The 14,939-nt window shown below is 35.0% G+C and overlaps 1 protein-coding gene across 5 annotated transcripts in view; it reads right to left on the minus strand.

Moving 5' to 3' along the window:
• Window positions 1-14,939, minus strand: part of LOC111514053 (uncharacterized) — a 453,014-nt gene that overhangs the window by 79,700 nt on the left and 358,375 nt on the right. For all 5 annotated transcript variants that reach the window (XM_074184385.1, XM_074184384.1, XM_074184383.1 and 2 more), the window contains one exon: window positions 1,418-1,566. In XM_074184385.1, the coding sequence (XP_074040486.1) occupies window positions 1,418-1,566 (149 nt within the window). The remainder of the gene's footprint in view (window positions 1-1,417; window positions 1,567-14,939) is intronic.

Raw genomic sequence — 14,939 nt, forward strand, 5'->3', positions numbered from 1 at the left:
GCTCAAAGTCAGACTGTGACAATAGTATATAATTTGGCGAAGAAATGGTTCTCAAACAACTGAATATTGTTCATTATAATGCTATCAGAATTGTCTTCGAAACATTGGTGGAAAAAATAAAGTTTTTGGTTTTCCACTTCTCTATCTTGATACAGAAAAATGTGAGAATTTTTCAAAGAAAGGAAGGAAGTAATCAATTTTGAAAGAAGTAACTGTATACTTATGTGTGTAGATCATGCAAAGAATTAACTTTCAGACACAAATCTGGGAGAATGTTTGGAATACAAACTGTGTGGAATAAATAAAGTTTTTGGCTTTCTAGTACTCCATCTTAATACAAAAAAATGTAGGAATCTTCCAAAGAAAGGAAAGAAGTAATCAATTTCTAAAGAAGTAACTGTATACATATGTGTAGATCATGCAAAGAAGTGACTTTCAGACACAAATCTGGAAGAATGTTTGGAATACGAAGTGAGTGGAAAAAAATAGGTTTTTGGCTTTCTACTACTCCATTTTGATTCAGGAAAATATGAGAATCTTCCAAAGAAAGAAAGGAAGTGATCAATTTCAAAAGGAATAACTCTATACGTGGATATGTAGATCATGCAAAGAAGTAACTTTCTGACACAAATGTGGAAGAATGTGTGAAATACAAACTGAGTGGAAAAAAAGTGTTTTCTATATAATTCAGTGTTCATATAAAAGTATTTGTTTCTTTCGTGTAATTCAATGTTTTTATGAAAGTAGCTGTTTCAGGAAGGCTTTTTTCCAGATTTGTATCTGAAAGTTACTTCTTTGCATGATCTACACATCTATGTATACAGTTAGTTCTTTTAAAATTGATTACTTCCTTTCTCTGGAAGATTCTCACATTTTTCTGTATCAAGATGGATTAGTAGAAAGCCAAAAACTGTCTTTTCCAAAAACTATAGATATATAGTGTGAATTAATCCAATGACAAAAAAAAAAACGGAAACCGATAAGGAAATAATTTCGCGCGAGATGAAAATTTCATGTTTTTTTCGTAATGAGCATACGAGACAATAATTTGCCATGCATGCAGAAGAATTTAGACAACATATAACTCATAATGATTTATGATATGACATTTTGTAATATATTTCCAATATATGGAAGGTCTGTCGTAAACCATTCAATATGCGTCATCGTATCAACCAGATGATTAGTTTTTGGTAGGAAATTGTCAAATAATATAAGAAAGTCATCCTGATTTTCTTTATTCCAACTGTGAACAACTGAATACGTTTCAAGTAAATTATATTTCCATTACGAAGTTTCTTACCAGAAATAGAGTTACACGATAGTTCGAAAATCTACTACCTACACTTCCACCGCCACTTTAACAACTTCACATTTTCCCGTCATCTTTCATCGACGATATATCGAAGTTTCTCACCTGTAATCCTGACGTGTCTACCGACGAGATTAGCAGTATCCTGGGAAAATAGCAGGAAACTTTCGGCATTGCTTTCTTTATCCTGTAATCGAGCGTCGCAAGCAGATAAATCAATATTACGGAGTTCACACAGTTTTGCAAGGGATTCACTGAAAAACAAAAGAAAATAACGTTAGATCTCATTTTCAAATGCTGGAAAGAGTTTGGGTTTACTTTCAATTCGGTTGGAAAGAAGAAAAATTTGGTGGAACATTGAATATCATAAATATGTCTCATATCAGATCATTTTCTTCAAGGTCATGAAACTATGTATATTTTGATGAAAATATGTATTTCTACACATAAACTGGAAATATAAGGAAAACATTTTTCATTTTCTAATCATACAAAAAGAAAATCAACGAATATTCGGAGAAGAAAGTTATTAATATTCCAAATAATGTGGTTTTCCACCTCACAAAATTTCAAGTGATTAGAAAAAAAAGTCGTATTCAATATGATAAACAACCTAAATATTTTGTAGGGTGTTTTATTTGCAAAACTTATCTTCTTTTCAAATTTTTTCGACAAATACCTGAGATTTGAAATAAGTAATATGTTGAAGTTTTCCATTATGAATTTTTCATTTTTCTCGAATTATATGATCAATGACAGAGTTCTCTGTACTTCTTTCAACTCCAGATTTGTGACTGAATAGAACTGGCTGTGACTGAATATTAAAACTCATTAATACAGTTTATTGCACGATTTTCCAGAATGGAAAAATAAACTCCAGATATGTCACTCATTTAATCACAGAGGGACATGAGTTCATTCATGAATTCAAGCCCCTTCATTTCCAGAAGAAGGGTTTAAAACTTAACCTGTTGGAGACAGCCACTCGTCAGTGCAAGATAGTGACCATCATCGACTTGAAGTCAATGATATTCCATAATTGAAAATCGAAATTCTTTCAGAGTATTTCATTCCTCTTCCTAAGTTAGAGCGAACAATAAAATGTCACTCCATCTAGTGGACGAGGTACTAACCAACTGCATATCCGTAATTTGCCCGATTCCTCTGAATAAGGAAGAAAAATTTCCTTATTAGTTAGTGTGCTATGCTTTATGGAATATCATTGACATTGTCGGATATAATCCAACGCCCTACGTGGTATTAGCTAGGGGAGTAATTGTTTTCTGATAGGCGTCAGTCCATTCAACCTACTGTGTAGGTATATTTGAGACTGGCTTGAACGTTCGAAGTTCATTTCTTTAGAATTGTCTACTGCCATTCTTCAAGCATAGCCCACTGACTAATAAGAAAACATTAGAAAGTAGGCAAACAAGTAGGAGAATAAAATAATTGTAATTTAGAGTTAACTCATTATTGACGCTTGAGAAAGCTATTGTATAGCGAAACACGTGTCGCGGTTTTTGCAAAGCCCTTTATAGTGAAAATCATACAATACACTGTATTAATCAGTTCTAGATTTGTGTTGTTTTGTGCCCAAGTGAGTTCCGAATAAAAACTCATCAGCCCGAGAACCTTTATATATTAAGTGCTGGATTCAAAAACTGACTTCCTGAGTGGGAGTCCAAAAATTAAACGAATTGAGCGTCGAAGTTCTGCCCCACTCACCATTCTTCCCAGACCTGTGGCCAAGCGACTACAATTTTTTCAAGCACTTCGATAACGCTCTCATCGGTAGAACCTTCGCCAGTCAGGACCAGGCCTCCGTCGACGTCATGGAATCCTGAGCACCCAATTTATATCTTGTTCGATTGATGACCTATTGATCTTGTAGAAATTCGTATTGGATATAAAGAAAATAACTTTTATCCAATTTCTACTGAGTTTATTATTTGTTACGACCGGTTTTGGCTTGAAAATGGTCTAATAAACCGAAACTGGTCGTAATAAATAACAAAGTTAGTGGAAATTATACAAACAGTATTTTCTTTATTCTTTTATTCTATACCCAATTTTTATGCTGATGGAATTATTTAGACTAGTGTTATATTGGCAAAAGTGCAATGTTTTGAATGGCGCTTATTTCTATTAGATTGAATACGGTTTGGAATAGACTCATAAAAACAAACAAAACTTTAAACAACCTAATAATGATCGAATTACGTAACACAGGTCTTTTTGGATTACACTTAAATTAATCATCTTCTTACCCCGAAATGAAAGTCTCCCAGTGAATTAATTTCAGTTTATGCTTATCTAGTCTCCATGAATAATCTATTTCCCAATTATATTCCACTGCATTTCGAATGAAAAATATAGGAAAGTACAAGTAAATTTCTGTCAATAACCCACAGATATATTCAAATATTCAATGTTGACTACGATTAATAACATGGATTATGAAACGAAATTCAAATATACATCACAAATCACTCTATTTAATAATTCCATTTTAATGAATTACTTGTCAAATGTTCCAGGCGAACCCCGTTAAAATTACTACTCTACGTAATTACCAAAATAACTGAAACTCTATCAATACCCCTATTAATTCCACTGATGTATATTTAATGAAACCACTCATGTGATTTTCCGGTTCAACACCCGAATAGGTTGTCCATAAATAGCGGGAGAGAATAGAAGTTCGCGTGTCGAGGTGTGAATCGATGAAACATTCCCAAAGATTGCATGATGGTCGATACGATTTATCGCAGTTTCATAAGAGTTTATGATCTTTTAATAACTTAAACACTTTCAGCCAATGGCAAATTGTATATTCAGCCTGCGAAATGCAATATTAAAAGAGTATCTTGGCATTCATAAAGCAAAACACCTTTTTTTGTTTTAGTGCAAATATTAATACTCGAAAAATAAAAAAATAGCCCCCTCGTGAAATCACCTTTGATTTTTCACGATGTCTTATAACGTAAAAATGTAGGATTATAGAGGATGTTTGAACATTTAGTTTTATCGGCGAAGTTATAGAACACATAACCTTCTCCAAATATTCAAAACATTTCGTTTGTTGGAAGAACGTTAATAATAAATAGATATTTTCAGATATTTTTATTCTTTATGAAAAATTAATATTTGATTTGAATTTATTTTATCTTAATTATTGCAATGAATTTGAAAGGGATAACATTTATGAATAGAGAATGAAGAGACCTTTCAAACGATATATAACAAACCTATATTTCACTAGTTCGGACTTCCATTGTCTACTATATAAAATGATTTGAAATCCCTGAAACAAGTAAAAAAGAATAATTAAAAAAGAATAGTTGAAAATAACAATTATATTAAGCAACAATAAACCTGAAATGAAATGATAGTGAAGTAACCTACAAGTAAAAATATAATAATTGAATAAATAAAAATTAAAGGAATGCAAAAAGAGAATAATAAAAAATAAAAAAGTGTAGAGATTCCAAGTCACGTTAGTTCACGACGTTTCGATTGTTGGTATCTACAATCGTCTTCGGGTGATGACTGGACTGATTCCTCCGAGAGATGACTATTTTATAGGTCGTTGAAATACTTTCACTTTCTCTACTTTCTATTTTCCGCTTCACTGATTCCGTGAGAGATGACCGATTTGGCGGGAGTTGGTCATTTTCCGTGTGATGATGGGTTTCCATATGTTTCGTATATCTACGCTGGCCTGGCTGAATACGTTGTTGGACAACATGTATGCGGCTTCCTTAAATTTTCTCCTGAACCAATGTTCCTCTCTGTGCAAGATCTCAGCTTGGGACCACTCGATGTTGTGTTGATGGGTCCAAACATGGTCTGCTATTCCTGATTTGCTGGTTTCTCCTCGCTGTGTGTGCTTCTTGTGCTCGGCAATGCGAACATTCAATGGCCTCTTAGTTTCACCAATATAGGATTTTCCGCACTCACAGGGTATCCGGTAAATGCAATTCTTGGAATCGCAGTCCGCGTTTGGGGGCCTGGTTTTCGTGAGGCTGCTACGGATAGTGTTACCGGATCTGAAACAGGTTCTAATGTTGTACTTGGAACCAATTCTTCGTATCCTCTCCGATAATCCTCTGATGTAGGGAAGTGCAAGCACTGGTTGTGACGGCTTCTCTTCCTTGCGAGGCTCCTGCTGTCTTTTAGCCAAAGTCTTTTCTACCATCGCTTTGGAGTATCCATTCCGCTGAAGATCGTTTTTGATGATGTCTAGTTCCTTCTCGAGACCTTCCTTTGTATTACAGAGCCCAAAAGCACGGTCTAATAGAGTCTTGATGATTCCTCTTTTTGTCGATTGATGGTGGTTGGATTCGTGGTTCAGATACTGTCCCGTATGAGTGGGTTTTCGGTATACAGATGTTTCCCACTTAGTGTCGGTCCTCTTCACCAAAACGTCTAAGAATGGCAATTCATTGTGGATTTCCTTCTCCATTGTGAAAGTGATGGAAGGTCTCACGCTGTTGATGTGTTTCAGAAAGGCGTCTAGTTCAGTATTCCCATGGTTCCATATTATGAAGGTGTCGTCAACATATCTCAACCAGACTCGAGGTTTCTTGTGGGCTTCTTCAATGGTCAGAGTTTCAAACCATTCCATATATATGTTGGCTATGACTGGTGAAAGTGGCGATCCCATTGGTAGTCCCTCATCTTGTGTAAAGAATTCGTCCTTCAGTTGGAAATAACAGTTTCGTACACAGCATCCTAGTAATTCGAATTATTCAATTATTATATTTTTACTTGTAGGTTACTTCACTATCATTTCATTTCAGGTTTATTGTTGCTTAATATAATTGTTATTTTCAACTATTCTTTTTTAATTATTCTTTTTTACTTGTTTCAGGGATTTCAAATCATTTTATATAGTAGACAATGGAAGTCCGAACTAGTGAAATTCATCACGAAACATTGTCAATCACCTTCAAACAAACCTATATTTCCCATTTAAAAAATTGGGGGTTGTACCGTCATTCGGAGAGGGTTGAAGGTATGGGTGGCATTTTTACGTTGAAGAATGTAAAATCATAATTTACATTTGACGTGTTTTGAATATGTACAGTACAGTGTTTTAAATATGTACAGTAACTAAATAATGATTTTATTCCATATGGCTTCAACACACTGTATATTTCATTACACTAGAAACCTACTTTATTCAGAAATAAATGAAAAATATTCAGTTTCTGAATATGAAAACGATCATTTTTGAAAGATTGTAAGAGATAGGATGGAATCCTATACATTTTTTGTTCGCATACGTATTGGAAACGTCACTTTCTGTTTTGAACAGAATCATAATGACGTTTATGAAATTTTCTTTTGGAACCAAATGTATGTCTCTATTTCTGATGTTTCAACAACATACTCTGAATATTACTAGAGTTTTTTCCCAATACCAAACCGTTATTTTAACACCTCGACACGTGTTTTGATCACCAAGTGATCTTCTTCAAGAGAAAGATCAAACTGTTTGATCTTCCTCTCCAGTAATATTCATTACCACATCAAAGGTTTCAAACAGTGTATGTATCACAAGAACACACTCTGAATGAAAACGTCTGGGAAGAAATGTGATGGAAATTTTGAATGTGGTGAAAAGCGTCCTGTCAACATTATAAAAAATATTAATATATTAAAAACTTTCATTTCACGCCAGAGGTTACAAATTCTATGTAAATGGAAAACATGTATGACATATTGTATTACTTCACACATTTCATCTACTCAGGAGAAGAATATTATCCATGATGATAATTATACAATTTTTCCAACAAATTACGAGCTTACATTATTATGATGATGAAAGGAAAGGTTATTTATTGAAAAAATATTTTATCGATTATTTTGTGTATGTACATATATTATAGCTACCTCAGGCCAATTGTTACTTTTGTAGAATTAAATAATGGTACTGATGAATGAAATAATATTAGGTGCTCGCTGGTTAGATTTTTATAATACTGTCAACAGTATAGTATTTTCAATACCAATTGGAACAGCACAGAGAAGGAATTCCCGCCTCGACATTGGCGTCGGCATATTATTTTTCAGTGGTAGTTTTTCAGTTACTTATTCTTACAATCATAGCAATTGATCACTCCATAAAAAAGTTATCTCAACTGAATTTTTCCACCATTCGAAATTGAAGGTACTTGATTTCCGAGTCGGAAACTATAAAATACAATGAAAACACAAATAATCACACCGAATTCTCGTAAAACATATATTTACGAAATAATAGAGGCCAACAAAATTGCCAGAAAAAATCAAAATTCTTCATCGCTATATTCGGATGAGGTGGAATCATCATCATCGGGTTGAATAACGATCGGATTTAATAACGATCGGATTTATGGAACTTTGCACATAATATTTGTTCTCTTCTTTTATAACGTGGGCCACACAGTTCTTCCACACATCACTATTAGCTACTTCATTCAATACTCGCCAATATTGTCAAGCACTACAGCATTCAAAGTCGGTGACTGATTACATTTCCGCAAGCTTTCTTTCATTGTTACCCAAACCATTTCAATTGGATTGAACACACAATAGTATGGAGGCAAACGAATATGACAACGTGTTTCACACATCGAATCAATAATATACTCCTTTTTGGAATTACGTTGTTTTATGGTCGCCAGTAATAATACTAATACCTAATTTGTTTGCTTTTTAATCTATTGTTGACAAATCAATTTGCAGGTAGTGGTTCCACTAGTAAATTATCAAAAAATCAATTAGGATAATCATCATTTAACAAACAAAGTCCACATCGGACCAAAAAACTTCAGGTATATAAACAGCTAACCCTTATCTTCAGATTCAGTATCAATTTGCTTCTTCTGAAGATACTAACTTTGTTAGCGAAACGCGCGTCGAGTGCAAAAATATCAGTTTGGTGTTAGGGTAATTGATCTCTAGAGAAAGTTTTCAAAAATCGGTTTGCAAAACCACTCACTACCTCACCTAACCCCACGAACACACGGCACTGATAAAGAAATATTGTGAAACGGACAAAAAAATATTATTCAGCCAGTCCAGCTAGCCGAGCCTTTACTCCTCAACTACATTTGATAGCTCGTTTACTAACTATCTGAGCGACTAGGAGCCACAGGCAAAAAATGTTTATGACTGTACTCTCATTTTTATTGCCGTTCCAATTGGGAATGGGTAGACTATACATGTCTAAAGCACACTAAACACTGATCGTCTAACCGACGAGAGGGTAGGAGCATGCCTGCCGCTGAGGTATGCGTGAGAGAAAGAGATGCCAGACAAACTGGCGTTGTTACGCGTTAGGTAACGGGGGTTCACCCTCTCATAAGGAATTATCACTTCAAAAACTTCTGTTCATAATCTTTGTTGAAAAAATTTTTAGAGTTGATCAACCTCTTCCTCTTTTTTTATGTTTTCCTTTTTTTGAATGCTGAAGTGGAAATCCAAGAAGCTTTTTTCTGAATATACCGTTACTCTAAGCCAAAATTATAATTGGTATATTCAACAGTTTTCAGAATCAGAGAAGAAGTCCCTTACATCAAGATTCCGATTAGTTATAACATTTCTTCGTGTCTTTAGTGATATAAAAAGTGGAATTCCATTCGTGAAAGCCTGAATGTGCCGTAACCATGACGATCAAACAACTCCATCTTCATCCAGAACGGGCGTTATATAAGAAAACTTTCTATCAACTCCTTCTCGAATATAAATTGTCCCAATAATTGGGAGATGTTCATATAGTCGATGGAACGCCAACCACCCTCAGGCTGAAGAGGGTTCCTAAATGAGATTTCGACGGTAAGAAGTAAATATATGCAGAACGAGTGTGATTAAAATTGTTTCCGTTAACCAGCTGTCGCATCCCTACAAACGACAACCCTCAAAAGTCTAAACTAGTGCGAGCTAAGGACTAACGAGATCTTGCCTTTTAACGTGTGATTCCTAACACGTATGAATGTGAGGAATCATTCTTCGAATTGGGAGATGCCAGTACTAAAAAGTGACAATCTACTTCTTTTTGAAGTTTCCCAAGTTGAGTTCCGAACAAACATTTTTATACTTTATATTGAAAGAATGATGGATTTTTCACAAATAAAACAAGTTGAACAATTCATATTTGGAAGCAAACATAAGAAGATGAAAAATTGAACACTATTAAATATCTATAATAATGATGAATATATTGGAAATCAAAATCATTCTGATGACTATATCGAGGAAAGATACAAGCATATTGAGAAGGAAGCACAGGCAATATTTCAAACAACATATGAAGGTGAAAATGAGATATTTTATTCTCAACTCAGCTGATGCAATAAGAAGCTTAGGTGTTACATATGACCAGAATCTCAAATCAAATGAACACGTCAGAAACATCATTCATCACACTTCAACAACACTGTTTTTTAAGAACAAAACACAAGCACCACGAGAAAATCCTTAAAGCGCTCAGAGCGGGGCCTGTTCGAAAGTAGCGATTCACATTGCATTTGAATCGCTGGAGATTAAATCCATTTGGGAAAACGTTCTCAGGAAGTTTATTCCAAATAAACGCAGTTCACCAGATGAAAAAGTTATTAAACAGTGAAGTTCGAGGTGTACTGAGTTGAACTTCAAAACGATGAGCAGCCACAGTCCGTCGCGTATTTCTGATACGTACCGCTCTTGGTGAAATCAAATGTGCCAAGTCACTTTAACACTTCCCGTCAAAGTTTCTTTAAAAGAGATACACATCTCCAACCTTTCTTCGATGTCCCAGGCTATCAAGGTTGCACGTGATGTTCGCGTCTCCAATCAGGCGGATGGCTCTTTTCTGGATGGAATCCAGCAACTTCAGGGTATGTTTGAGAAGAAGCCTTTGCAATTCCAGCGACAAGATTGTGCCATGACATATTGGTGTCGATTTTAACCCCCAAAAAACTTATTGAAGCAGAAAGCGGAATTGTCTGACCTGACATTATTACATACGGTTCGAAGACATTTATCTTCTTGGAGAAAACCGATGCCTAGGTTTTTGTGGCATTGATTTAGAGCAGGTTACTTTCAACCCAATTCTATATCATGTCTAGATCCTCATTAAGATATGCAAACTCCTGCTGCCGGTGAAGATGTGCTCTCTAACCGATGTCCTAGAATCCAAATGGAATGACATGACATATAGGATTCTTGGTTTTTTTCAATAATTTGTTGATATACAATAGAAAAAGGGTTGGAGACAATTCCCTGGGGAACACCAACGTTGATGGTGAAAGTATTCGAGACATATCCATCGATAGCCACTCGCAGGGAAAGTTCTTTCAGAAAGCTGGAGAGCCATACACAGAAATGATTCGACAAGCCATAGCATCGAAGTTTGGCCAGCAAAGGCCTTATAAATATCGAGCACAACATCTCTTGATTCTCCATGTTTCTCATTTGCGTTATTCCAAATATGAGTGACATATACCTGTTAATCTTTGTTTCCGAAAGCCATATTGATAATCGCTCAATATGTTGAAGCCTTCTAATTATTTGAAGATATGGTGGTTTACGACTTCCTCCATGATTTTTGATACCACTGATAGCAGAGCGACTGGTCTATAGTTATTTGGAAGATTTTTCTGGCCATTTTCAGGAATAGGCTGAACGCGAGCAATCTTCCAACAAGAAGGAAAAACTCCTTTCTTGTAAGAGAGGTTGAAAAGTCTGTAAAATACTGGTGCGAGTTCAATTGTGCACTTTTCAAGTGAGATGACGGTAACTTCATCAGGGCCAGACGCCATGTTCGAATACTGAATAGTGATATGCGAATCACTGATTCTATTAAAATTCATTCACCCGTCGAAATTTCATCTATGAACCTTTTTTGGATTCCATTATTCAACGTAAAATTCAGTGAGTCAAAAGTCTCACGTTCCATATCAGTAATCCAGAAATTCGAAAATTTACCAAATGCTTTTGCGAACCTTCATTGGGCACCTATATCATTACATGCAAAGTACCTTTTTCAATATCCTTCATTAAAACACATTAGACTCAAAAATACTTTTATCATCATTCAAGAAATTGTCAAAGAGATTGGAACTCTATTCCTTGAACTCAAGATCCAATTGTAATCTACACATTCCTTGTCATCCTTCATCTTTTCTCAATAAGTTCTCCTCGTATCAAGTTGTTTATTGCCACAATGTCATAATGGAAAATTCGTTACATCATTCAAAACGTTCCTCCAATAAGAATTTGGTAGGAGAAATCGTGATTCTGTGTTGCTCTTCGTACTCTTTATGTTTTTTCTCATCAAACATTATTTCCGTAAGTACTCATCATTTTTGGTACTTAGTAGATAGAATATAAGAGTGCCTGTTGCTAAACTTTGCCTAATATACCGGGTGATTCTCTTTGGTGGCTCACTCCTGTAACTTTTTTATTATTGGAAGTAGAAAAACTAAATTTGGGGGTTGTATATTACAGTTCAATTAACATTTTTTGACATATCCACTTGCTTTGCCGTACTTCCTGTTTGACCGAAAATGACCCCAACTTTCGATTTTTAAATGAAACATCCGATATATTTTTACTTATTTCCATCAAGAATGACATTCTAAATCCAACAATACTTCACTTGTCAATATTTGACAAATAAAATCACTCTTCATTTTTGATTGATCAAGTAACATGGATTTTTGGAAGAAATTCCAAAAATCCACGGCTTTCAAACTCCAAAAACAGTGACACTGAAAACCTCAGCCGCGAAAGTCTAAACCATTTTGTCAATTATTTCACAGTTGCAAATATGAATTTTTCCAGGTAACTTGATTTTTTCAAATGGAAAGGGGATGGTTTGTCGGCTGTTTGTCAAAAATCATTTTCTTACGAATAATTTGATGCCACACACTTTCACTTTATTTCCTCAATTTTTCAGAATAATTGCAAGAAACGATCATACCTAATAACAAATAATACTTATTGGGTATAGGTACTTATGCACTAAGTCCTGTTATTCTAGTGATCCTTGACAAACAATTGAAGCTGTTGCTAGGACTACCTAAACAAATAGGCTAATGAATATGCTGTCACCGATTCACCAAGTTGGGTATGTTCAATAGGATTAATAAAAGGTACTGTTCTCAAACAAATTTACATCTGATGCAAGAAGGAAATTTTCCAGAGTGATTTGGTTTCAATTGCTAGATAGGTATTATCGGAGGAAACCTTTTGGGGCCAATAATTTTCGACGGACAACTGACTGCGGAAAGATAGCTATCTACAGTTCTTTAGAAATCAAATTAATGATATCATTGAAGATTTTCCACTGGCTAACCAAGTTGATATCCATTTTCAACAAGATGGAGCGCCACCTCACAATTCTCGTAAAAGTCGTAAAAGAACATCTGAATGCCACCTTCCCAGAAAGTGGATTGGCACTTATGGGCCTGTTCAGTGGCATGCGAGGTACATTATTGAGTTGTCATATTTTTACATACCTGAATGTATTATTACTTTTTCATATTCTGGATCACCAAATCTTACTCCGCTAGATTTTTTTCTCTGGGGAACAATCAAAATTCAGGTTAACAATACAATATCAACTACTGGTGAAGAACTAGAGCATAAAGTAACGGTGGGATTCCAGAACATCACTGAGGAACAGCTAATCAATGTGATGCGCGCAAAAATTGAAAAAGTTGAACTTTGCAGTGATCAACGAGGAGGCTATTATGAAAATTTATAACCTTAATGGACTAATTTGCGACTTTCTTACAATCATTCAAAAAAATAGAGAAAATAAAGTGAAAGTGTGTGGCATAAAATTATTAGTAAGAAAATGATCTTTCACAAAAAGCCGACAAGCCACCCCCTTTCCATTTGAAAGAATCAAGTTAACTGGAAAAATTCATATTTGCGATCGTGAAATAATTCTTGAAACTACTGTGAAGTCATAAGCCTCAAAGTCGTAGTTTTCCCATGTTACTTGATCAAGAATGGAGCGATTTACAGGATCCATGGCATTCTAAATCAAAGAATAAAAATTGGAATAAGAATTATTTTATTTGTCAAATATTGACAAGTGAAGTATCGTTGAATTTAGAATGTCATTCTCCATGGAAATGAGTAAAATATATAGGACGTCCCATTTAAAAATCGAACGTTGGGGTAATTTCCGTCAAACCGGAAGTACGGCAAAGCAAGTAAATATGTTGAAAAATGTAAATGGAACTATAATACACAACCCCCAAATTTCGTTTTTCTAATGAAAAAGTTATAGAGGTGAGACACCATAGAAAATCACCCGGTATAATACTAGTATAATGTTTCAAAATGTCACCAGTTATATTGGGTAACACTGAAATGATCCACAGATCGAATATCATTCACAGCACAACTCACATCATCTCAGAAAATATAAAATGAGATTCACCCTAGTTCTCTAATGGACATTTCCAGCATCACAAAAATCACTTTTTGTATTTTGTCCCACACGACAATGCACAAAACGAAATCCAAGTAACATTAGAGTCCTTTATGTATCCTCAACGTAATCGGATGAAAAATGGCGATGTAATGTTTCCACATTGCATTCGACAACTCTTTCCATAAAATGTCGTAAGGTATCGCATGAATCGAAAGAGAAATCGAGGGACGTTTGCGGGTCAGGTTGTAGTTTGTGGAAAATATCGCTTTGTCAGAAAGCTGAAGTTCTCTCATAGAATATCCGTGGAAAGCGGTAGACGGTGAAATATTGACTAATATAGAATATCGCTTTCACGTTTTGGGGATGAAATCTATGACCGAAGAATGTTTTTGTAAACCCAGTGGGGCAGTGAATTAAGATTTATAACTATTGAAAACTAGTTAAAAATTTGTAACGTGGAATTTTCGAGATGAAAGAATCACAGCATTGCCAAGTAATAAATTGAGATGTTTGAACTGCTTATTATTTTAACGGCATTTCATTCGTTCGTCTCAGAGTGGATTCATTATTTTCAATATTCTTTTATCGAAGTCCCTAACCTCACGCCATGAATAAGTGGTCATTGAATACATTAATCATGTGCTTTGAGTTGACATAATGACCATTTCAATTCAGCTGCTCGAGCAGCTGCCTTGGAAAGGAATGCTCGGTAACAAATTTCTGCACGAAAACCAAGCCTAGTTCAACGACTGCTCGGTTGATTGCCTTAAAAAGTAATGCTCTGACGCCTGCTATCTCATAGTCAAAGGAGAGCATTCGAACTCCTCAAATTTAAAGACAGTATTTGGACAAACCGTATTTGGTAACCTTTCCCCAACTGATCTATTCATCATCCACCTCTTGACGGGATTGATCAAAACACAGTATATACTGTTTTGTATTAACTTTTTCTTCAACAAATCTCATTAATTTTCACATACTGTGTTTTGGCGAAGAGTAGCCAAACTGTCTTTCAGTATCTTTCAGTATCTAAAAGATACCCCCAAGTTTTCATGAGCCCTATAAAATACAGTTACAGTGTGAGAGGGATGGAAAAATTGCCATGATATAATCTTTTTTTTAAGTGACCTCCTTTTTGGACTCTAGACGCGAGTCGTCTAAAGTGGTACCAGTTATTCATAGCAATTCATTATTTTGCTGGGTAAT

Source organism: Leptinotarsa decemlineata, unplaced genomic scaffold (genome assembly GCF_025532065.1).
Source record: "Leptinotarsa decemlineata unplaced genomic scaffold, Ldec_3_MD MMD2_tig00026354_RagTag_RagTag, whole genome shotgun sequence".
Taxonomy (NCBI): domain Eukaryota; kingdom Metazoa; phylum Arthropoda; class Insecta; order Coleoptera; family Chrysomelidae; genus Leptinotarsa; species Leptinotarsa decemlineata.